This window comes from Daktulosphaira vitifoliae, unplaced genomic scaffold, assembly GCF_025091365.1.
Source record: "Daktulosphaira vitifoliae isolate Bord-2020 unplaced genomic scaffold, ASM2509136v1 Scaffold_5, whole genome shotgun sequence".
In the NCBI taxonomy this organism is placed as follows: domain Eukaryota; kingdom Metazoa; phylum Arthropoda; class Insecta; order Hemiptera; family Phylloxeridae; genus Daktulosphaira; species Daktulosphaira vitifoliae.
The window spans coordinates 24880629-24908195 of NW_026099576.1; the positions used below are offsets into that span (position 1 = coordinate 24880629).

A 27567-nucleotide genomic window follows, 5' to 3' on the forward strand; every position below is an offset into this window, starting at 1 on the left:
GTCCTCCAACGCAGACGGTTATTATCCTATTGGTAATGGTGGCGACCGTGACAGTGGCGGCCGTGTGTGTGTGTGTGGACAAAAAAAAAGGGACGGTGGCCGGCGCGCGTCTCGTGGCGCCAACGCACACACACACACACACATTTACAATTGGTCGTACGCACACGTACGAATGCTCGTCGCGGTATCGGCCCGCACTCGGCTGTTCCAGAAAAACGGATTTCATTCATCTGGACGACGGCGGCGGCGGCAATCGCCGTGTTGACAACCGTGTGACGTGTGTAACGCGCGCGGTAGTATGCAAAACAACAGTCAAATTGCGTGAAAACGTTTGGCACAATGGCCCGTACACTTTGTATGCATTGAGACGCAAACAGACTGATGGCACCGCGCAAAAGAGCCACCTCATCACTGTCCTTTTAGTGTTTCTGTGTCATTTAATTACTGTTGTTCTGTGTACTGTCTCTATGTTACTAGACTGTTATTGGAAAAAAAAAAAAATGCCCGTGTAGTTTTTTTTCTTTATTTTACTCGTTCAGTTATTATTAGTTTTATTTCATTGGATTGAAAATACTTATCACCCACAAGTCACGTGCTGATTTTTTTTCTCTTTTAACAACTCGGTACAAAACTCAGTGTTTGAACACAGCTGCGTTATTATCATCGTAGCAAATACTCTATGACGCACAATTGACCATGTTCGTTAATTTTTTATTAGTCAGTTCTCATAACGGATTTTTTTTTTTGTTAGATAGCAGCTTGAGTCTAAAAAAGCTAAAGTAGATACGAGTGAGTAATATCCTAATTTGCCCATAACGATTCACACAGTTCAGTTAAATCAATCAATAAAAATACTCGATTGACTAAATTTATTTCAGTTCAATCAAAGCGATAAGTTAAAATTATGAATAAAGTACTTTAGTGCTCAGACCATTGGTCCGAAAATGTTTCATAAACTTCCTCACCGTAGAAGACAGCGATGAGTTTAAGTTTAAAATAATAAAAAAATTATTTTCCTACAATAGATTCAATGTACTTGTACATAAAATATGTATAGCGATTGCGAGTAGAATAGCAAAAAATTGTTTCTTAATTTGAATTATGGAACAATTAAAATACTATGGTTCAATGAATACCAGAATTAATGCAATAAGAATTTTTTTTATTTTTTATTATTATTTATTATCCCGTTTTATTCACGACGACCTATAGGTTCTAACGCATAAATATATGTACGTGTTAGAAGTCAGTGAGCGTAAATTTATAATTACTAATAATGCTGTATATGCACATCGAACGGTAATTAAAACGATTCCATCACTTGTTCGATTGCATACGTAATTTATATGTATAATAGTCAAATGCTGTTTAAATTACTGCATTCGTTCGATTGTTTATAAAGTAATAGGTGCCGCTTTAATTTAAGAAATCAATGCCGTTACATAATTGTATTAATTTTTTATATAAGTATAATGTAAGCTCCATTAAACAAATCGAATGCAATATACATGTATAAAAAATAGACTTGGTTGTGATAGTTTACATCATTGAAGTTAATATTAATTCAATTTCGTCTTTAATTAGAGACATGAGGTTTTCTGTACGAATTTATTAATCAAAACTTAATAGTTTATGTATAATTTATTATAGCCGCAAAAAATATTATTCTATTAATATTTTCTTTTATATAATAATATCATAAAGAATTGTGATGTATTATAGCTGTTTTACTTAAATATTAAGTTGGTAAGTGACATTTAAAGTTCATTTTTAACTATCTATTAGATTTGTATTGCATGACTAATGAATAAATTACTGAATAGACCGTATTGTGATAAAATTTAAATTGTAAATTTTTAAAGAATATAATTTTAACGCAATGCTAGATTACATGTCATAATCAACGTTAATTTGAAATGTTGTACCTTGATACAATTAAAAAATTTTGAAATTTATTCTCAATTTATTAAACAGCTGTTACGCAATTACTGATTCGATGGAGCCCGGTAAAAGTGTGTTGAGCTTCATACAAAAAATTATTAAGGAACAAAAAATGTAAATTTTAATAAATATTATTATTTATTAAAATCATTTGTTTAGGTGTGACTGCTAATGTAATTATACGGTTTGTTTGAACAAAAAAGAAAATATCGTATGCACGAATCCAATTAAAATTTTTATTTTAAATAATATTCTATTACTTACCATTCAAAATTGTTTAAAAATAACACAATATATATTTGATACTTCTCATTATAACAGTGATATTACTTTATAATTATTTTATATTAGAAGTTCACTCTATAATCCGCATTCAATATCAGATCAGGTATGAACAAAAGTTGTTATTATGCATCTTTAAACCCAATAAACAAATAAGTTGACTGAGACATCGTTGATTGATTTATGTATTATCGATATGGGGCAAGAATATTTAATTGTAAAATCCAATTAGTTGAGAGTTAATAGAGATGCAAGGTTTCTTTCTTCAATTATCTAAGGAGTAAATATGATTGATTATGTCATTATTGTGCCCATTGAAATATTGACCAAAGAACCTTGCTATTTACCTGAAGGCTGTAAGTAATGTTTATTTGTAATGATATAAAAATTTAAGTTTTGCTTGAATTTGAAAAAAAAAATCTTGTAATATTATTATTCAACAATTATTATTTATTGGTATGTTTCTGGTAAAACGAAAGGTTCGTCAATAACTGCGAAACGAATTTTTATTATCCTTTTTATGATTATTATTCGTTTTAACTTTGCATAGTTCTGGTTTATTGGCCAATAATTGAGAAATTTTATGTGTTTTGACAATGAACGTTAAAATTATTCACAATAATAACATAATTTGTACCCTAAATTTCAATTAATTCTCCAGTAGTTTTATTAAACCTATTTCAACATTTGGTATACACGTACTTCTAAAATGTTTAAATACTCACTGCGTTCATTTGACATGTAAAATTGTACAACAATTCAACCTAATTTAGTAAAAAAATACATAATAAAGTAAACAAGTGTATTTGTGATCGGTTTTTCGGATTTAGACACCGAGACGAAATGTATTTTGCATTTTGTTTTTTGTGGAATCATAAAATACGTTGATTGAAATCGTACGTATTGCGAAAAACAATATGACGATTTGTCCGATTCACTGAAACAAAATAGTTTCACATCATCCCTCGTCAAGGCCATAAACACAATAAAACAGCCACAATATGATAATTGATTCGCCGAACGAAAGACAAGTTGAATTAGGCTTGTACGCGATTAGAGTCCATAATCGAGATCACGAGTTGGTTCATGAATGAATCTAGTTTTTATGATTACCAGTGAAAATTTTATTTATTTTGTATACATGAATCGAAAGACACGTGCGAGTCGGATTAAAAAAAGATTATTATATATGATAGATAGAAAGGAAAAAAACAACAATTATATGAGCGTAACGAGCATTAATGACAAACGAGAAACTTTTGCCGCGTCTCATCCGAGACGATACCATTGGTTTTTTTTTTTTTATCACATTTTTTTAATACACGCAGTAAGTTTTTTTCTTAAGACTTCATTGTTTCGTGTTCATAATGCAAAAACATTCTTAAACTCAAGACGAGTATGCGAAAAAATAAATGAGCGTTTGAAAAAAGGTTGGAATACGAAACGCAGTGACAATTGAATGGATTTAATTATACAGGAGCGCCGGTATGTAATGTCATTACACACCGGCTATATTAAACACTTATTATGCGGTTGTAACGGACGAGGGTCATTCGCTGCGTTAATGTATACCATCGCTAATCATTTCGAACACGTCTTGTCGGTAAGCTCCGATTGTGTTCGTCGGATGACCTTACGCTTTTCCGAGCACTCTGAGAAAATAGGCCCCAAAGGTTCAACGGCACCTCCGTCGATCCCAACACAATAGATCGTAGGAAATCGGTTTACTTTGAAATAGAAACGAAACATTTGTCAGTGATTTAATCGGTTTTTAACGTCCCCTCTAAAATCTATTCCGCGAGATGAGAGAAAATAAGCTTAGATGGCTTAGCCGAGAGGAACCGGAAGCTATGCGAACAGTTATGGAATTTAACGTGGAAGGAAAAAGAGGTAGGGGATGACCGAAAAAGAAACGGAGGGATGTTATTGAATGCGATATGAGGACGGCTGATGTGTGCGTAGATAATGTGGAAGATCGTGTCCAGTGGAAGCTTAGGATAAGGGCAGCCGACCCCAAGTAGTTGGGATAAAGGCGAAGAAAATCGTCTTCTCTAAAAACTATTGTTTGCGCTAGAAAAAATGGGAAAACCTACAGAGCTCAGCCCAACGGAATCGAACCTTGATATCTACCTGCATTTTTCGCCTATCGTGAACAACGTGATACTATGCTCGAATAATTTGCTTGGCGTCTAAATGTGCTGCAAACTAAAAGAAACGTCTACGGTAACTTTAAGTTTTCTATAAACTATTATTTGGATTCAGTATGAAAAATTGTTCAAAAAGCGATGAAGTGAAAAATAAAAAAGCTGATGTGTATCATTTTTTCAAATGAAAAACTAAATATTTGCTCGAGTTCAAAAGTCACAGTCTAGCGCATACTTGAGATTAGTAATTCATATTTCGCAAACATTGTTATACACACTAGAAAAGTTTTCTTTTGTTACCCTACCCGATTCAATTCTGTTCTATTCCAAATAAACAACAATGTATTATATGATGATTTGAAAAAATATAAAGGAAAATTAATTCACTTTATCATAGAATTGTTCATGAAATGGTTTCATGTGGTATTTTGAAAACAAAACGTAAATTTGTTTCTATACAAAGACAATGAATTTTAATTTTCAAATATTCATTTTAAACAAGTATTTTATTTCGTTGGTTCAATTGTTTACGCCGGAATTGTTTGTGGTAGACAACTTGTTAAACGCTTGAACCATCGACGGTAATCATTATTACAAGAAAACTCTAATGAAAAATTCTTTTTTGAGCTTCTAATATAACAGACACTTCAAAAAAATATAACGTAATGTATCATATCATTATTTTTATATCAAAAATTGATTTAGAAATTTAATAAGTTACACATTTTATAAATATATTTATGATGTTGTATTGTGCGTATAGAAAAAAAATATTTATTTTAAAAACATCTTAAACAATAACTACTGTGGAATTAAAAAAATTAAGGCACATTTAAGAATTATCATTTAAAAAAACTAAATGATTATTATACTTATCTCTAATATTAATTAAAAATAGTTACTAAAATAAAACTTATTTCTAACAATAGTGAAAATATATAAATATAAAAAATAACAGAATCGTAATTTAGAGAGGATTGGAGAATTCTTTTTAACACTATTTTAAGTTTAAGGTAGATTATATTTTTTGTGTTAACACTATTTATTAGTGTTTATGTTACTCCTTTATAGAATAAAACCCTTTATTTTAAATCACAACCAGATAGTTGAGTAAAGAACTATTGTTAATTAATTCTACAATTTAACAGTTATCTGAACGTGATTCGAATAGTAAGAGGTTCATTATAAACTATTCTAAGAAATTTGAAAATCTAGTTGAAAAATAATTGAAAATACCATTAATAATAATACATGTATTTGAAAACAGACCTTGTCCGTTGTTATTTTTGGAATAACTTTCAGTTAAATATATAATAAATAATGATGAAATCTGATGATTATTCAATGGCGTTTTTAAACTTTAAGTAAACAGTATAAACAAGTCTATATTGTATTTTACTAGTTTCAGTAAAACACTCTTGAAAATCTATCGACTAAAAATAAAGAGGATTGTTTAGTAAATAATACGGTTTCTAGAAAAAAAATGTTATTATCTTGTAAATTCAAATTTTATATACAATTTTAAACACTATATTTAGTATTTATATTCTAATTGTAATACCATCCTTATGTTTAAGCAAATACATAGGAGTTCATTTAATTTTTAAAAGTTAAAGGAATTCAAGTAATGAAGACGTTTAAAGACCAATAAAGATGAGCAGTTGTTATGGATATAAAAATGTTCATTGTAAATTATACCACTAGAGGATAATAATAATGAATGGAAGCAGTGATGTGCAAAATCAATGAAAGAAATAAAAAACCAGATAGAAGCATTTATTTATGGTAGTGTATGACACTCGTGTTGTCTGAGTAATTAAGTCGTTGTGTGCTTAGTGGCAATTATCCATCGGACATCGTTTTATACTTTTTAAATAAAATGTAGTATAAAAAACAACAAAATTTACGTTTTATTAAAAAATACCATAGCATTATTCAGTAATCGGTTTGATTTTGAACTTTATCCTATAATTTGATATTAACCATTTTACTTCGATATTAAAAAATATCTCTCTATTTTTATCCAGCACACTAAAAAAATTTACTTAAATATCTATTACGTTTGATTAAAAACAAGATTTTTTTATTCAAATGTCTAGATTTGGAATTTCATTTTGAAATCTTTATGAACATTATGTATAGACTAGCTGGAGCTTCGCCCCAAAATTTGGTGCTGTCTTTAGGGGTAGGCCACTGATTCCGGTAGGGGGGGTTGCCGATATGATACATGTTTTGAAGGAAAAAATAATAATATAACTACAAAATACTTAGGTGTACTCACAATCATAGTTCATAACAACCTACTAATTATTATTCAGCAAAATATGAAAACTTAATAATCATTAAAAGTAATCTTTAATTACCATGTAGTGGTAACTACATAAAATTTAAATAAAATTAAAATGTGCAAATGAAAATCATATCCTATTAAAATCTATGGGTGTAAAATAAATGGTCATAACTCAATCAAAAACCAAGGGATTACAATGAAAATTTCATAGTACCTTTGGAATGTATTTAGGTAAGCTTGGTAAACATTTAAGATTTTTAATAAAAAATCGCTGGCGACACTGAATGATTTTGCCAAAAATTTTAAGCGCTTAGAGTTTCTAAAAAAAACTTTTCTCATCTACGCGAATAATTTTCTCAAAATAATGTTGCCGAGCTTTATTATTTAAAAAAAATAATTTTAAATTTTAATACATCGTTATGTAAATATTCCAATGTTTCATTATATAATAAAATTTATTTCATTTAAAATTTTTCTCATAAATTAAAACATCTGAAATACATTTTATAAAATAATATTACAATATTAATTAATATTTTTAGGAATATAAAATGTTCCTACATGTTTGAAATAATGTTCGTAGATCTTTTGTAAGTTGCTTATGTATATAAAATGTTTTAATGTTCATAGTTGCTTTTAAATAAACTATTAGCGTTTAACTATTTACTTATTCTAAAGGATTCGAGCAGTAACTATTATAATGTTGAATGAAAAAAACATATTATAATTACATACAAAAGCGTTTTCTTTCAAAATTGCGTTTGATTATTAATTTATAAGATTTAGTATTCTTATAGTAATGGTACATAAAAAAAAAATTCAACTAGTGTATTAAAGTAACATTAAAAGGATATAATACAAAATAATACTCTTTTTACTGTGATTCATAAAGAGACCTAAATTGAAAGAGAACAATTAAACCAGACATCACTTTGTAATTGAATTGTAGGAAAATCTTTTGTACCAATCCTTGTTCGATAATTAATTTTTCAAACATTAAACATCCTTCGCACTACTAGTTCATGACGTACATGACTTTTAAAGAAATAAATAGAAGGCTTCTATTATTCAAAAATGAAAAGATAATCATAAATAATATTATATGAAGTATGAAGGAAAATATTTCTATTCTCGAGCATGGCCGTTTTTTTCTTAGTCAAATACCAGTTTAATCATTACCGTTGATAAATATTTTTTATAGTTTCTCAAAAAAAAAAAAAAAACTGAAGTATTCTTACTCTAATAATTCATAAATAACTCACTAACCCCAAGTCGCCATTGGTGTTTAACTGTATCTATAAACGATCTAGTATTTAGTGGTGGTAACTATGCGACAAGCATTAATAATTATTGTCCATGTGTGTCTGTTTGATCTTGTTTTTTCATCGCTCATATTTCTTTTTAACCGGTGAAATGAAAAACCGGTCCATGTTCATTACTTTATTATTTATGACAATAATTATTATTTGCGGCATAAAAGGCCCTGAACAANTTTATGACAATAATTATTATTTGCGGCATAAAAGGCCCTGAACAAGACGTATCAACGGATAAATTTTTTTTTTTCGTACCTTTTTTTTTTGTTGTTGCCTATTGGTTTATTTGTATTTGAAATTATTTTTATCGATTTATGAGTTTGTGGAAGTTAGCACATTTTAAAGTTATTTACTGTTATTAATATAATTTCAATTGGATACAATTTAAAGTAAAATTTATAATTTACTATATCAAAACTATAAAGCGTTTAATATTAATATTGATTAAAATAATTTATATAAACTTTTAAAAACACTTATTCTCACGTATACATCTTTGATGTTTCATATTATTTAAAAAACAAATCTATACTATTGATTAAATATCATTTAATCATTTATCATATATTTAAAAATCTATATTGGTATATTCATAGATAATTTATGTTTTTTATAATTCAAAATTTTTAAGAAAAATGTTTGAATTAAATATATAATTTGATCAACAAATCATTATATAATTCTATCTACCTAGTCNTGTTTGAATTAAATATATAATTTGATCAACAAATCATTATATAATTCTATCAAAAATTTAAATTATAAAAAAAATATAATAGCTAGTTACACTGAATATTATGATAAATTAAATTTAGTAATCTAATTCACGTTGCTATACTATTATTACTTAACTATATAAATACATATTAATAGCAATTATTTATTATACAAATATGACACAATACAATAAATTAAACAAGTAAACATGAAGTTTAAATTTTGATTGAGAATTTTTTGAACTTAAACTATCCTAAGAAACATTAAAGTGACAACAACTTAGTAAGCCGTGACATAATAACAAAAAAAATCAATTTTTACTTTGTTTTGTTTTTACTATAAATATTAGTTTCAACCAAGAAAATGTATAATAAAATGTCTAATGATAAAAAGAATCATGACGCGCATTAAACACCCCCAAGATTTATTTAAAGTGTTAATAAGTGGTAACTAGGTTCAATCATTTTAAATTCTTTTGGACAAAAAAAGGATTACGTAATTATTATAACTCCATTCAAATTTTTAATAGTTCTCTTTGATTTTTTTCCCCTAGAAACTTCGCATAAAAAAATAATTTAACTCCCAAACCTCTACTCTATTTTAAGCAAATAAAAATGCACGCTATTTGTTTTGGTATATTTAGTAGATAAAAGTCGTCCAGTATTACTGATTACATTTTGTTTGATATTTGTCATATTAAACTTGATTTTTGTAACGTCGAGTGAAGTATTATATGGCATTGATATTCACGGAAAAATGTATAGTAAATATTATTTTTCATTAGTTTATTTGTCTCTGTTTTATTTAACACTCGAAAATAGTCATGAAGATAGTTTTTTACGAATTATAATTAATTTTTTTACTTATAAAAATATTCAAACAGTTACTACATCATCATCTTGTTGGTTACCTGGTAATTGTTGAAAATTATCAATTTATTTTAGTTATAGTATAAAAAAATAAATACTATGAAATTATAATACTATAAAATAATACTATTAAATTACAGATACAAGCAGTAAACTACTGACTAGACTGTCAGATGTTGACATATCTGTATCTTATAATCAATCACCATTACCTTCACATAATCCTTGGTATAGATACGGTATACTTGTTGATTTATCTTGCTACGAATTCTCGAACACAATGTTAAAACTGGGTATAAAAAATCGATTATTTGATATGCAAAATGATTGGGTGCTATACAATAGTAGACGAATTTATAATACTTCTGATATTTCAAGTATTGTTCTTGATACATTTGAGACGCATTTAAGCAATGCATACATTTTGCCTGATTCTAATGTGTACATGTTTATTAACGTTGTTAATGATGGGTGGGAAATTTGGGAGGGTTTTCGAACGGGCAAAGAACAACCATTTAAAGTTTTCAAATGTGGTAAAGCAACTGCTGACTATGTAATATTAAATAATATTAACACGGAAAGAAGAAATCTTAAAGGAATTATTTTGAAAGCAACTACTGTAGTAAGTATGATAATAATTATTTTGAGACAACACATTAATTTTCTATGAATAGATTTCAGAACCCGACAAATTTATCGGTTTCTATCCGTTTGTGTACACAAATTTAGACGTTTTTTCTCACATGCATAATGAATTAAACTTAGTTCTGCAAGATCAATTAAATTTTAAGTTGGTGTTCATTAAATACTCGTTCAAAAATATCGTATTCACAAAGTAATATAATAAATGTATATTTTATGGTTATAGAATGGAGCTATCGATTACAAATGATTTTGGTTGGGACTATGGAAATGGTACCTTCAGTGGAATGATTGGTAAACTGCAAAGAGAGGAAGATGACTTTGGGGGTCACGGTAGTTTTATAAGAGCTGATAGAATGGTCGCTGTAGATTATACAGTTGGAACATTTTATAGAGAGTAAATATTTTAATGTCAAATTACCATGATATAGTTACTAATATTCAATATTTAATGAGAATTAAAAGACTAATGAAGTTTTAAGCTTCAATTTTTTTAGACTAATTATGTTATTTAATAATAACATAATTATATAATAGTTTTATAATAATGAAGTTTATGTAGTTAAAAATAAAAAAAATTGTTTTTAATGGCTACTTCCTTAGACAGGGCTAACGTATAATTTGAATTTTGAATAATTCGTTACATAAGTACTAATTATGGATTTATAAACTTTTTAACTAGCAATGAAAAATGTAAGACAAGATCGTGAAATTTCTTGAAGAGTATGAAATGAAATTAAATCAATTTTGAGTCTATGTTCAAAATTGATACTTCAAAAACTTTTTTGTTACTCAAATTAAATAAATACAATTTATTGGAAGTGATCGATTTTTGAAAATTTTTATTTTTAGTGCTGCAGCATTGTACAGACAACCTTCATTGTCAAGTGTTTATAATATATGCATTTTACCGTTTAAGTTTGATGTTTGGTTGGCGATTTTTTGCATATTCCTAGGATTCATTATTGTTATTATATGTTTGAACCGTATAACTAAATTATTTGATAAAAATCCAGCAGGATCTATGTCAATTTTAGATTCAATTATTCTTGTTCATGGCGCCATTTGTCAACAAGGTATAACTTTTATACCAATCACGTACTTAGCACTTTCTTCTAGCAAGCGTATTTCTAACCTTTAAAAAATGAAAAATGTGTTAAATACATCACTGTTTTATATATGATTACACTAAATAGTTAATTTTACTATATTTATACTGCAGGATTTTCAATCAACTTAAATTCAATTTCTTTGAAAATATCAATTTTTGTTTTATTTGTGACCACGGTGTTCTTATTTACTTCATATGCTGCAAGTATAGTTGCATTGTTACAATCCCCTAGTAATTCGATTAAAACAGTTGAAGATATTGTTGAGTCTTCTATGACGTTTAGTGCTCAGATAAGTCCGTATAGCGAACCATACTTTGAGGTAAGTTTTACAGGTAATGTAAAATGTAATATCAAGAACTTTAACACAAAAATAGCATACGGTAGCCATTTTCACCGTGAAGACAAAATTAAGTCCAAAAATTTTCCATAATAAATTATATTCATTAGCTTTAATTTAAAATATATATATAAGTGTCAGTATTTCCGGAACACTTTCATAATTTAAGTTGAAATAGTTGTCATTTTGAATCTCCTCCTGTGGATAGGTAAAGGGTCAAATTTATAAAACAAAGTATACATAATAATAGTTAAATTCTTTACAAATCTTTAAAAAAAATTTATATTGATTTAGTCATTTTTAAAAAAGTTATGGTAGATCTAAAGCAAAAAAGCTTAAAAACTGTCGAAAATTAGCGATTTTTAAATTTGTAATTTTTTTGAAGATTTCTCCCATTTACGGGAAACGAGTGAAATTATTCCATTTTGAGGGTAATATCTTTGACTAGATACAACGTATGATCTTTTGACGTATCGTTGAAAAAAATCGATTCATTGAGAGCTGAGAAAAAGTGGTAACAATCACAAAAAAAAAAAATCCCAAAATAGTAATAAATACCTTCTCAGCTTCGCATCGAAGCTAAAATAATATTGAATAAGTGACACTGATAAAATTTAATATTCATAAAACATAAATAAAATCAATTACAATAAATATAATCCGTCAACATTACTTCCTTATTGTGAATATTTAAGATCTGTCGTTGAAAAAATAGTGTAAACATCTATTTTGTTGTTAAAATTTAGAAAACAGACGATCCATTGGTTAAAAAATTGTTTGATAATAAAATGAAACCTAGTGGTGACAAAAAATTCACTAATGCTACTGAAGGCCTTAATAGAATTCAAACTGAATTTCATGGCTTCGTTGTAAGAGAAATTCTAAAAAACGCTTTACAATGGATATTTTTTAAATTATAAATAATTATATTGTTTCAGGTTGAGTTAATAACAGCATACAAACTCATTGGCGAAACTTGGCACGAAAAGGAGAAATGCGGGTTGTCAAGCGTACAATTTTTCAAAATACCAATTTTAGCCTTGGCTGTAATTAAAAAATCTGGTTACAAGGATTTATTTAAGCAAAAGTATATACTCTTAAAATAATTAACTATTTTGATAATGAATTAATTGGTACACATGATGATCAATTTTGAGTTAAACATTCATATTCCATTGTGTTGACACAAAGGTTTTTCTTGTGGGTCTTTTAAATCAGAACTTAAATAAATCAATTATGTCCTATACAAAGTAAAAAATATATATATTTATTAAATATTTTATTAATACAGCTCATAAGAAATGGAGGGAAGATTGCAATGTTATTCATCATTCAACATTTTCCTCTTGCCAATTCTTGATAATAAGGACCCTCTATGTCAGGTTCGCACATATTCCTATATCCATTAGATTATATCGAATATAGTCCAACTTATAAATATAATTTATAAGTATTTATTTTGTCACTCCAATTTGTATGCCTACCTTTTCATATATGAGTATATTGAGACTTTTTAATGTATAACGCAAAAAGGAAAAGACCATCATTTTTCTTTACCTTTGTTTCTTGTGTGCAGTTTATGGGGGTATTGAAGAAAACCACATTTTTCTCTTAATCCTACTAACAGTGTATCGGTGATGATAGCACCAAACAGTGTTCCCAACGTTGATCTTTGTTGTGGGAACACATAGAAAGTCAAACTTTTTTTTGTAAATAGAAAAATGTTTGGTTAAATAACTTAACTACCGGTCAACTTGGTATAGTTTAATATTACAGATTTCATCTCTTAATTTTTGTAAATAAATATTTCATGTTTCTTAACAACACTTGTAAATGTTTGACTAGTGTTGTTGATTGATACTATTAAAACTATAATAGATATTTAACTACTCCAGGGTAACCACCGCAACATTTGACGACAATGTAAAACTGATGTAATACAATAAAATAATAAATAACGCAATTATCTAGGTTTGTACTTCACACAAAATTTTTAAAATGTAAAATTTAATCATTTTTTTTTTTTGATTTTTATGAGATAAGAATTGTTATGAAGCTTCCGGAAAGAATTAGTGTAGTAAATAATATTTTTAGTCATATTTCTAGTATTTTATTTAAAATTTAATTGTTTAAGTTTAAAACCAACTATACGTACAAATAGTAAAACCGTATATGGTTTTTCATAACAAGATTTCCATAGATTATTTGAGTAAAGAAGTCATTAATAATATGTCTGACAACTTATCCTAAAGTGGTTATATTAGTAACTTTTTTTCAACAATTATTGAATTAATATATTACTCAGCAATTGAAACTACTTATAGTCAAGTTTCTAACTCTCCTTACTGCGTTACCAACTAGGTCATACTATCCTACCAGTATCAAAATTGGATGTCGTCATTTTTACATGAATTTTTTAGGTTAATACAGCAGCAAGAAGTTGGAATTAAAAACAGAATAATTAAAAGATGGGTTACCCCAAAACCAGCTTGCGAATCGTTTAATAGAGCTAATCAATTCGTCAGCGTATCAATAAAAGATGTTTATCTAATTTTTCAAATATTTTTACTTGGTATTTTTATATCTGTATTAATCTTAGCTTTAGAAAAATACTACTTTAAAAAAAAATTGAATTTGAATACATAGTTTTACAAATTCTAGACAATTTATATATTTCTTAACTATACTTAACTTCAAGCACTGATTTACACAAAGTTATTCTGTCATTATAAACCTCTTAACTTATTGTGAAATAAAAATAATACTAATCATTTTTTTTTTCTTTGTTGTTCTTACTGTACATGTTTTTCTCAATTTATCAATAATAATATATTATGTATGTTTCTCCCTTATACCATATAATAAAATAAATATATAATTTATTATATATAAGGTGAACAGTTTTGTAATTACCGTAATATAATTTTCTCTCCATAGCTCATTTAATAAAAAAAATTACATCGTTCCAGGAGTCTTTGTCATCGGTATAGTGTTTATACTCCAAAAATATATCTCTGATAGCTCATTAATTAAATATTTTAAAGCGTAAGGTAAAATTTTTGAGAGACAAATTAAAATAAAGCATCTAAACAACAATAAGAAAGTCTAGGTTTTAACACTTGAGGGTGGGTTAAATTTCAAATACGTGGCATTAAATGGGATGCTTATCCCCTACTCTAACATATAGGCATACGTAATTGANTACGTGGCATTAAATGGGATGCTTATCCCCTACTCTAACATATAGGCATACATAATTGAAATATGATTGCAATAGAAAATTATAACAACACGAAATACGATGATATTTACTTCAAAATAACATTTATTTTTAATTTCGTTTACACATAGAAGGCAATTTGTTGAGATCATTTTTTTTAAACTCATAGTATGGAACATATTTAATATGTTTTAATTAAACATATATTTAAAGCTCAGAGTATTTTCGTAGCATTATCTAATGTTAAGTTTTGGGATTTTCCCAATTTCAAGGAACCAAGGAAATTATTTAAATTTTTGAGGGTAATCTTCAGCTAAATACAATTTGTGCTCTTTTTTTTACAAATATTATGTATAATAAGGTTATTAAAGAAAGTATGTGGAATGAAAAGTATATATATATACTAAAATTAGAAAAAAGATTGTATTGGCCCATACATTTGCTAGTAGACGGTTCATTAAGTGTCCCGTTGTTCGCATTGAGACTTTCAAGTTTGTGGATTCTTCTGCAAAGAGCCGCTAGTTCACCATCTTGTTCTGACAGGTTGTCCGTAGTATCCCTGTTCGTTCCAAAATCGATCAATAAAGGTCCATCACTGCAGAGCTCGATACTGTGATAAGGCTGCATACTCTATGATACGCCAGGTGTCATAGATGATCCCAATGGTCACTTTACCTTTCGGCTAACCACACTGTGACAAGTTAGCATCCCTTTCACTTAATATGGCTGGGTTAGGGGGGGCATATTCGCTGTGAGCAAGCAGGTATGCTAAGGCCTACCAATCCCAACTAACCAGAGTCATGACCAGCTAAAAGCAGTGATACGTGTTGCCACCTCCAGTGAATTAACTATGGTCCACGAAGTTGTTACTTACAGATCCTCCTGCGGGTAACCCACTCAATTATTTATAGCATAAATATAATTTTAACATTTTTTTTTTTTTTTGGTTACCTTTAGTTACACATTATTCTTGAATTATTAACTATATAATACTTTTTAAGTTCATTCTTTATGCCTTGTAAGGGTGTCAACTTTGTTATTTTTAATGGGAATATATATTTTGAATTTAATAATGTGTAACTAAAGGTAACCAAAAAAAAAAATGTTTATATTACATTTATTCTAAGTATTTACTCATTTATTTATAAGTAATTGAGTGGGTTATGATAAAAAAAATCACGCTTTATGTATAATAAGTAAATACATTATAGAAAAATTAATGATTTGATGTTTCACATCAAAGCTAAAAAATTTAGAAGAGAAAAAAATTAACATCTTAAAAATTTTTTTACTTTAAGACTATGATATTTTAGCAAACCTGCTAATACTTGCATTAATTTAAGAAAAGCCGTCATGTTATAAAGAATTTGTTAATTTAACTTTATACTTAATTTACTAAAAAAAATCGGATTAACTTTAACTCAAAACTCAATGACTTTTTTTTAATTAACTGAATATTAACGAGTTAATACATGCACAGCTTTTGCTAATGTTATACTTTTAGATTAAATGCAAAAAAATTTATCATAAAAATTGTCATCACTTAATCGTAAATTATTATAATAATGGAACTCAAAATGTTGACTGAATATAGTAATAATATCATAAAATCATAACTATGTAATACAAATTCAATCACAGATTACAAAAGTTAACTATTTTTCAAGGTATGGAAATTGTGCAGTTAAAAATCATCTTTTTATATATAAGTTAAGGGTTTTACACATTCTGTTTTATTATTAAGATAAGAGTAAAAAGAGCTGACAAGTATAGTTTATGAATTTCTTAAAGAAAAACAATCATGTTATTCTATGAATATAATTTATAAATAAAAGTGTTAATAATCTTAAATGAACGGCTATTATTGTAGACACAAACAGAGCAGCCCACTGTTATTTCATATTATGATAGTGACGATTATGATACGAAAAAAGTAGATTAATTAATATTATAATGATGAGTCTTATAATTAAAAAAAAATTTAACGATAAAAATTGTTTTATATATTATATTATGTGAAAACTCGATTTCTTAGCTGTGGCTTTATAAACTACATGCGTCTAAAAATGAAGTTAACAACCCTATAAGTTATAAAGGATAATTCTAATAAATAATTATTAGATAATATATCAAGAAATATATAAAAATAAAAAATGCAAATCATTTTTTTCAATATTGTATTTACTTTAAGAGTAATCGAGTGATATATGATTAATCTATCATCCCGCTTACATATATATATATATACATAACTTATTGTAGTTTTCATCTTCGGAGCATTAGTTTCAAGTCAGAAGTTGGAACTAAACTGTCGATTTCGCTTGTTTTTGTAATTTTTGTTATTATTATTATTTCTGTTGTTGTTCTTTTGTTTTTATCGTTATCGCTGTTTTTGTTTTTGTCATTGTTGTTGATGTTTTTATTATTTTTTTTTTTTTATCAAATGTGAACAATTTTTTTTAACCGGCTTATTCAGAATTAATACCAAAAAAAAAACAGATACTTATAATTTAATATTTAAAAATTTAGAGGTTCAAGTAAAAAATTTACTTGAATGAGCATTAGCTAAAATGAATATCTAGTTTTAATGACCTATGTTGGCATAAATATTCATTATTGAATTTTAGTCGATGTTATAAATGGATGTTTTTCGTGAATTAATATAAAACGTAAAACAAACAAAATTAACAAGTCAAACCTTTGAAGTTTATTCGACTTCGACCTAGTTATTTTATGAGGATATTATTTTTTTCAATTAGTCGTTGGATAATATTACATTAACATAAACTGACCAAGAACGGTATACGTTTACAAGTTTTTAAAATGTTCAAAATTTATTTTTTGATTTTTTTTACAATTTTACAAATCACTTGGTCATATGAAAATGTGGATGATTTATTTCAAGTATTACATACATTTTTTATTCAAAGACATGTACCAACAATCACATTTTTTACATGTTGGCCAACAAGTAATTTCAATTTATACAGTGTTAACTCAATAATATAATTATATATAACAAAATAAAAAATAATTATTACTTTAAAATAGCTATGCTACAATTTTTTAACCTTGGGTAAAATTTTATTTTAGGTTTCCAAAGAAGTTTGTTATTAAAATTTTCATCATATAATATATCAATTTCCTTTCACACATCATCATATAAACATTACAAAACTTGGTACAGACAAGGAAATTTAGTCGATTTGTCTTGCGACCAAAGTTTAATGGTATTAGAAAATGTAACTACAATCAGTTATAAACTTTATATGATGAATTTTTTTATTTTTAATGTGAAATTTATTAGCAAAATTAATGTATTTGCTATATAATTAGGCTTCAAGGTCTCGTAATTTCAATATGCAAAATGATTGGGTATTAATCGACAATAGAAAAGAAATTAATATACCTTTAACTGATACTCTTGCATTAGCGACATATCAAATATACCTTGAAAAATTATATATATTGCCGGACTCTGGAGTTTTTTTTTTTATTAAAACTGAACAGAATTATTGGGAAATTTGGAACGGTTTTCGGCCAAGTAATACAGCTAAAATTAGAGTATTTAAAATAGGTAAAGCAACCACACAAAAAATAGAGCTGGATAATCTTAATTCAGAAAGAATGGACTTTGGAGGAATCACGCTCAAAGCAACAACAGTGGTTGGTAACTACAAATATGATGAGATGCTAACATTTAATAGCTTCAAAAACGTTGTCAATAGCTCAAAATAATTGAAGAAAAGTTCAGGTTTCTTATAAAAATTTCAAACCCACAAATACTTAAACTATATTCTTTGCCAAATATTATTAAGTTAGGAAATAACATGAGACCTATTGTGTTGAATAACTTACAATTTGGCTAAATACTTAGTAAGGGTATTTTAATCTATTCAAAAATTCGATATCTTTTCAGTTAATAATAATATTGACTTAGCTCAAAAAATATCTGGTTAAACTATTCAAAATAATGATAGATTTATTTCTTTTGACGTAGTAGTAGCCTTATTTTCGAGTATACCGATAAATATAACAATTGGTTTACTTAAAGACTGGCAAAAAAAAGGAACAAAACATAGAACAGGATAAAATAAATGAGCTTATTATTTTAACAGAGTTATGTATGGGTCAAAATGTTTTTCAGTTTGAAATTTAATTTTATAAATAAACTAAGGGCACAGCAAAAAGGTAATCCGCTATCATTACCATTTTTAAGAATACTTTTCATGAGTAAGTTTGAAACAAATTTAAAACCTAAGGTGATTCTACAAAAATTTGCGTTAGATATGTAAATGATATTTTTGCAGTAATAAACAAAAATTTAATACGATGGTCTTCTTATAACATTTTGATTCTTATAACTCGAAGATTATACTTACATAGGATAGGAAGTAGATGGAAAATTACCATTTTTTGGACTTATTAGTTAAAAAAGTAAAGGGGCAACTAAATTTTGAAATTTAATACTATGTACACACGATCAGGTACATTCCAAACAATTCGAACCACAGTTGGTAACATACAATGGCAGCTTTTAATAGAATGGTTTACAGATTAGATGTGAAATAAAAAGAAAGGGCTGCTAGTACATTCACTAGCATGGAGCAATAAAAAGTAATTCCATAGTAAGATCACCCATTTTATATTATCCGGGCATCTCAAATGGACTAACTAGAATTTTTAATAATTTTGGTATGACTTTAGTGTCATCTAAAAGAAATAACTAAAGATATTTATTAGGTAACCCTAAAGATAAAGTAAGAGAATTGAGCATTTATAAAATACAATGAGAAATTTGTAATAAATGTTACATAGAACAAGCAAAAAAAAAATATATGGTTCAGGTTTATAGAATACTTAAGAAACATTAAGTTTTAAGGTCACTAGGGGTTTGTAAGGGTTTTTCCGGTCAAGGTATCAGTATGTGTTTAATATGTGCTCCCGAAATTCCCGATTTATTGATCATTTTATTGTGGCTTTTTGAATTGAATATTTTTATTATAGTTTTAATTTTATATAATATTAACCACAAAAGAACAGTTTTTATTACATAGCTTCAAAAAACATAGTTTTATAAATTTCATTTATAGATAATAGACCCTGAACATTTCTATGGATTTAACGTAACTAAAAGTTCTGATTTAGATTATTTTGCTCATATTAATTATGCTATGTCAATGCTGTTGTCCAATCAACTAAATTTCAAGTACTTACAGAAAAATACTGTTTTATACAATATTATACTTATTCTTAATTTATAGAATCAACATTTCCTATGTTAATGATTATGGCTGGTCTGCAGAAAATGGTTCATTTGGAGGTCTTACAGGTATGTTAGAAAGAGAAGAAATTGATTTTAGCTTAGCTGGAGTTTTTATACGACCAGATAGGATGAATGTAATTGATTATACGTTGGGGACAGTTGACGTAAGGTAAAATAATATTTAACATAAGTTTAATTTTCAATCATAACATAATTTACAACATGACAACCTAATTAATTTACTATCACTTCGACTATCGCCAAAATATTGCCTTTCAGCAATTAAGTGATAATATTGAAAAAAAAAAACAAAATTTGTTAAGGAAAAAATAAAACTACACTATTGTTAAAAATAAATTTTTAAAAGACTCTCCAACGAAATAAATAAACTGGTTAAGTCATTGGAGCCTTCCTGGTCAACAAATAATTACTTTACTAGTGTGAACTACTTTTACTTATAAGCGATTAATATGATACAAATAATACATTTTTTTCTATATCCTTAAAAATTTAAACTCCTGTTCATCCAACATCAAAATTAATATATTTTGTGTTTTTATTCTAGAAGCAGTGCATTGTTTAAACAACCCCCTCTTTCTAGCATAAATAATATTTTTGTACTGCCGTTCGACTCAGAAGTTTGGATAGCAATTCTCATAACATTTATTTCATTTATAATTATTATTGTCGTTTTAACATTTATAACAGACAGACTGAGTCCCGTAAAAACTACATCTTTGAGCATTCTGGAAACAATTTTAATAGTCTACGGGTCTATATGTCAACAAGGTTAGTTAATTATTTATCCAATATTCAAATTGAAAATTTGTGGCTATTTTACAAAAGCTCATATGTCAATATTAGACAACTTTCAAGAGAAAAAAAAACAAATCTCAAAAGTATCTTATGTTAATCTTCATTTTTGAAGTTATAAAAACAATTCTTCTCGATGAAATTGACTCGCAATTTATATACACTATAGAACATACTTCTCAATAAAAATTGTAAAATTTTTTCTTTCAATTATCAGCTCTTGTTTGTAGGCCGCAGAAATAATAACATACATTTTGAATTAGTTTTTGATTAAATTAAAAAAATTAATTTAGGTGCATATGCATTACCTAATACAATTTCTATTCGGTTAACTATTTTTATAATGTTTTTTACTGCTGTATTCTTATACACATCATATTCAGCGTGCATTGTTGCACTGTTACAGTCGGCCAGTGATTCCATTAAAACTGTTCGAGATATTGTTGAGTCTGAAATGACTTTTAGTGCTCAAAGTACTCAGTATAGTAAAATTTATTTTAATGTAAGTTGCTCAATTATTATTATTATTAATAAAATAACTTAAAACAAAAAAGCTGATAGTGATGCTATACGATTGTAAGTATTGATTGTTAAAATAATTATAGTTATTTAATTTAAATAGTTGATTTAGAAGTATATTTATATTCGGCTTGAATCAATAGAAGCTTATACAGGCTCAAGCATTAATTTAAAATTCCCCTTTTGGATTAAAAGCTACTTGTTATACATTTTTTTTCATATTTTTTATTATATACGAAACCAGTAAATATTTAAAGAAAAAAATAAGAGAAAAGGATGTCAGCTTCCCTGAATGAAAATAAAACTAAACAATAGTTATATATTTTTATGCAATTTTTTGTGTATAATAATTTTAAATTAAGTATAATATTTTTTTTAAGGAAACAGAAGATACATTTATAAAACGTTTGTATGAACATAAAATGAAAAAAAAAGAAATCAGGCCATTTACCGAATCTCCTGAAGGAATAGAACGTATTCGTACTGAATTTCACGGATTTATGGTTTGAAAAATAATATATTTTCGAATGAATCATTTTTTAAAAAATATAATTTTAGGTAGAGCAAACATCAGCCTATAATTTAATTAGTAAAACTTGGCGAGCAGAAGAAAAATGTGGATTGTCTGATATTGAATTGTTTAAATTACCTCCTTTAGCAGTGGCTGTAGTTAAAAAGTCTGGACATCTTGATATTTTTAAACAAAAGTAATAATTTTGGTTTTAACTGAAATAGAGTTTAAGATATAATTTTAGGTATATGTTGTTGAATCATAATAATAAGGTATACGCTTTCTTTATAATATATATTATGTTATTTAAAAAAAAGGTACCCCTTCATTTTTTTGTGTTATATTTGTGTAATTTTATTTATCTTGATTGAGCCTTCGACGTATTAAGATGGTGTTTGGAGTTTTCTTGTTTTTAAAAATGTGTCATATGCAAAGGCGTAAAGCATTTGAGTAAATGTATTTGAATAAAAGTATTCAAATACTTTCATTGGTATTGAATAGTATTTTTAAATACATTTAATAAAAAGTATCTGAGTAGTATTTTAAATACAATTATTTAGTATTTAATACTGTTTAATATTCAGTACTATTAATATACTTTTTTTTTCTAATTTGCTAACCGTAACACAGCAAGCAAATTAAACTCTGTCAAAATGAAAATTAAGAATAATTCTCTGTTATTTTATATGTTACATTATAGTATAACATAATTATTGTGCTTATCTAAATGCTATTATGTATACATCTATTTTTAATACATCAGTTGAACCTACAATAGCCTATTGCAGGTTCAAATGATTTACTCTATTGTCAATAAGACATACTTTACAGGTTTTTACACGTGTACTAATATTTATTTTTTTCACTGATTAGTCTCCAATAATTAATTTTATTTACCTCTAACAAAAAATATCGAAAATAATAAATGAGTTCTCTTAATTTAAGAGTACTTAATATTTGACTCAAATTACCTTCTTGGTAATTATTTAGGCGGAACCTTTTGCTCTTAGTTAAAATAAAAACATTATTATTAATTTTTAATTGTATTCTTAGTATTTGAAATACTTTTGTATGAAAAGTATTCAAATAGTATTTTAAATACATTTTTTTTTAAATATTTGAGTATTATTTAAAATACTTTTTAAAAGTATTTTTTACAACTATGGTCATATGTTTGTGCTTGTTTCTGTGTCAGCTGTGCCTAAAATCTTACTTTGACGTACAGATTAACGGATTTCAGTTTGTAAACACTACTCTTCACCCTGTATTGCTCTCTTCTAAACGTCAATAACATGTTACTATCTATTAAATTATCCAGAATGGGCTTAATATATCATTATCTTTAATTTTAATAATTTTGACCTGACTTTAACCACTCATTAAATCTTTTCCATCGAATTAGTCGGTGTCAATGTTGGTTTTCAAGAAATAAGCAGAGTCAGAAATGCTTGTGATTTTACCCTCCATAAAAAAAACAGATAATTAAGTGTCAAGGTCGGTTGTAAAGTATATTTTATATTATAATTTAGCACTGTATTTTCGAAAATTAAAGTAATTTTATTTAAAATATATTAAATAATTTAATTTGAAATAATTTTGATTATGCATAAAAAATTTTTAAAGAACCACAATAGATGCAATTTTCACGTAATATCTTCATAACGAAAAAAGTTTCTTTTTATCCACGATACTCGTAACACACAGTGGTTTTTTCTGTGTGCACTACAACATTCCAAATTTTAATCAGTCATAGGGTTTAAACTGAATGTGTTCATAGGGGTTTTCTTATTATTTTAAAATAAATCTTCTTCTTCTTCTTCCTCGCCTTAATCCCAACTACTTGGGGTCGGCCACCCTTAACCTAAACTTCCACTTGACATGTTCTCCCACATCCTCTACGCTCACATCAGCCATCTGTCTTTATATCGCTTCCAATAATATCCCTCCATCACTTTTTTTTTCGTCCTTTGCCTCTTCTTCCTTCAACACTGATTCCTATAACTGTTCTTACAGCTTCCGATTCTTCTCTCCTCATAACATGACCAAACCATCTAAGTCTATTTTTTCTCATCTTATCTATGTTTGACGCAACACCTATATTCCCTCTTATATACTCGTTCCTTATCCTATTTTTTCTAATCACTCCACTCATCCATCTAAGCATTCTCATCTCTGCTATACTCATTCTCTGCCCTACTTTCTTATTAACCGCCCAACACTGCTGGTCTCACTACAGTCTTATAAAATTTACCTTTCAGCCTCATTGGAATTCTTTTAGCACATAACACACCAAACATTTCTCTCCACTTCAACCACCCGCACTTAATCCTATGTCTTACATCCTCGTCAATACCTCCGCTCTTTTGCACAACTGATTCTAAATACTTAAAACTTTCCACCTCTCCAATAACGTCCTCGCCTATTGTCACTGGTCTTCTTATTTCACCTATCTCGTGTTCTCCTTTATCAAACTCGTACTCTATATACTCTGTCTTACTCCTACTTATTCTTATATCATCATCACTCGGGAATACCTTATTATCAACACCTTTTATACACCTTATATAATGATAATCTTTAGACGTTTTCTCTCTTATCTTTGCAAGTCTATAGATTTCTTTCTTGCCTTTCTTTGTTCCTAGCCTATCATACAACTCATCATACCTCTTAAACTTCGCCTTACTTACTGCACACTTGGTTTCTTTGCACAAACGTTTATACTCCATCCAGTCTTCTCTCCTATTGCTCTTCTGCCATACTTTGTATTGCTTTTTCTTACTTTCTATGATTTTTTGAACATCCTCATCCCACCCCCAGTTTTCCTTGTTTCTTGTCATTTTACTGTTACTCTCGCCAACAATCTCCTTTGCAGTATTCTTTACACAACTAGCAAATCTATTCCACACATCATTTATGTCTCCCTCGACATTCCACATCATTCTCTCTTTTACCGTCCTTACAAACTCTTTTTCATATTCACCTTTCAATTTCCACCATCGAATCTTCGATTTTTCCCTTGTGTTTCTTCTATTTTTATTTATTCTCTTTCCGGTACTCCACAACTCCATTACCATCAGTCTATGTTGTGTAGTTATACTCTCTCCTTGTTAACTTTACAATCTTTTACTCGCTTTACGCTCTCTCTCTTCCACATAAAATAATCCATTATGTAATCGATCGATCTGTGATCTATTCCTCTCACTCATATATGTTATAAAATGTTCTTCCCTCTTTCTAAAATAAGTATTAACCACAGCAAGATCATACGATACTGTGAAATCCAGTATTCTTTCTCCAGCCTCATTCTTTCCACTAAAACCATATCCTCCATGTACTCTTTCATATCCTCTCTTCTCATTACCTACATGTCCATTCATATCTCCACCTATCACCGCATTCTTATTGCCAGTTACCCTTTGCATCACCTCATCCATCTCTCTCCAAAACACTCTCTTGTCTATTTCATCACATCCCACTTGTGGTGCATAGACACTTATTACATTCAGTACTTTTTTTTCGAATATCAATTTTACGACCATAATTCTGTCACTTTTCCTCGCTACTTCTACTACTCTACTTTTCATCTCCTGATTCATTATTAGCCCTACACCATTCTTTGTACTAGACTTACCTGAGTATATTATTTTATAACCCTCACCTATTTCTCTTGATTTCTCTCCTTTCCACTTAGTTTCCTGCACACAACAAATGTTAACTTTTCTCCTCTTCAATACTTTTACTAATTCTCCACTTCTACCAGTTAATGTTCCAACATTCCAAGTACCTATTCTTACTTTGTATCTATCTTTTTTTAACTGCTTTCTGTTGTCTCCGCGTACATCCGAAATGGGACAATCAGCCTAAGTTTTGTTCAGGATTCCTCATACTTTTTTTGACAAAAATTTTTACGCCGGCTGTCGATCTGACACAACCTCATTAGTCACCTCTTTCGACTAACAGAGGGACCGTGGAAGTATTCTTATACCCTATCCACAAGGAAAATTAAAAAAAAAAATTTTAATTTGTATTTATCTTAAAATAAAATAAATACACATTTAAATTCAATACATTTTCGTTTCGATGCAAAGCGGAGAAGGCATTGATTTTGAATATATGTCTTTTTGAGAGTTTACCATATAAAAACTCAGTTCTCATTGGGCCGACTTAGAGGCCCACCTTAAAAAAGTCGAACCATTCAGCGCCAAAAATAAAACAAAATGTTCAATTTTAGGAATTTAGAAAAGTATTTCAAAATTAGCTATCCGAGGAATATTGTAAAAATCAAAATTTTTTCAGCATTTTAAGCTCACAATAATTTTTTAATCGAAGAGTAAAATTTATATATATATTATAACATAAAAACTAGAGACAACATACTGTCTATTGATATGCTATTCATGAATATACAAAAGAAAACATGCGTACAAGAATAATTTGAACAAGCAACCTACACACTTTCCAAATTGAAGCTTATAAAATGAACTATAATATTTAATAAAGTGCTCAACAAATTTCTGTTAGGAGAAATCGGCTAGCAAAGCAAATAAATATGTAATTTAACTAAAAAAAATACTTTGATAATGAAAACTTTTAAATTTATTTTTATTCACTCAATAGAGTAATTAGCTTAACTTATTTGTGAATTTTCTTATTTTTTTATATCCTATTCTGGTCTAACTTAATATCTCAACAAATAACTTGGCGATCCTCGTTTTACAATTTTACAGGTACCATGAAACATAAAAAAATTTCTTAAGTAACTAAAATGTAATTAAACTTTTTGTATGCTTTCAATTATAAAAGTAAGTATTACTAATTAAGGGTATATTTTTTTTTATTAAGATTAATACAACAATATGAAGTTGGAGTTAGGCGACGAATACTTAATCAATGGTCTGCGCAAAAGCCAACATGTACATCACGAAGATCTCTAAAATATGTTAGTGTATCAATTAAAGATATTTATCCAATCTTAAAAATCTTTGGATATGGTATATTAGTATCTGTAGTTATTTTATTTTTAGAAATAATTAATTTCAAATGGAAATCATTGTAATTTACTATAAGAAAATGTATTTAGTTAGATGTTAGTATTGAAAAGTATTTAAAAAATAAAACAATTTTTTTTTTTTTGGAGGTTTTTAAACAAACGAAACACATTTTGTTTTAGTAGTTATTTATTTCTAAATTAACAGTAGATAAATTTAACTTCTTAGAGTCAGATAGTACACATAAAAAATTATTAACTATTATAAAATTATTATATAAAATTAATTGTATATCAGATAGTAAAAGTATCATTAATAAAACGAACTAGAATAAATTATCTAAATATAACACATAAAAAATCGTTTTTTAAGTTAATAAAAATAAATAGAACCAAGATTCTATTTTATTATATCAATTATAATTTATTAATAATTATTAATGTACTATAATTATATATTACTTAACTTTAATTAAAATTGATACTATATTTCAAACCAGCGCAATATTTTAATGATTTTTATTTAAAAAACTATAATATTAATAAAAAAATACATTTATATTAAAAATAATATCAATATTAAGTATTTTGTATTATATTT

The 27567-nt window shown here is 27.4% G+C and overlaps 1 protein-coding gene across 1 annotated transcript; it reads left to right on the forward strand.

The window, feature by feature from the left end:
• Positions 1-1821: 1821 nt before the first annotated feature.
• LOC126908256 (uncharacterized) lies at positions 1822-27035 on the forward strand. The gene is made up of 19 exons (XM_050690169.1): positions 1822-2579; positions 9700-10181; positions 10234-10349; positions 10428-10598; positions 11054-11277; positions 11424-11632; positions 12397-12519; positions 12589-12737; positions 14071-14295; positions 17729-17841; positions 17964-18112; positions 18207-18536; positions 19964-20079; positions 20135-20305; positions 20702-20925; positions 21243-21451; positions 21849-21971; positions 22027-22175; positions 26822-27035. Exons 1-19 carry the CDS (start codon positions 2510-2512, stop codon positions 27033-27035), a joined length of 3567 nt encoding a protein of 1188 aa, XP_050546126.1. The 5' UTR covers positions 1822-2509.
• The last annotated feature ends 532 nt before the right edge of the window (positions 27036-27567 follow it).

Coding starts and splice junctions, on each gene's coding strand:
- LOC126908256 (XM_050690169.1), top strand. CDS start 2,510: ATGATTGATTATGTCATTATTGTGCCCATTGAAATATTGACCAAAGAA. Junction 18,113..18,206: donor GTTTAATGGTATTAGAAAAT/GTAACTACAATC, acceptor CTATATAATTAG/GCTTCAAGGTCTCGTAATTT. Junction 21,972..22,026: donor CTGAATTTCACGGATTTATG/GTTTGAAAAATA, acceptor ATATAATTTTAG/GTAGAGCAAACATCAGCCTA.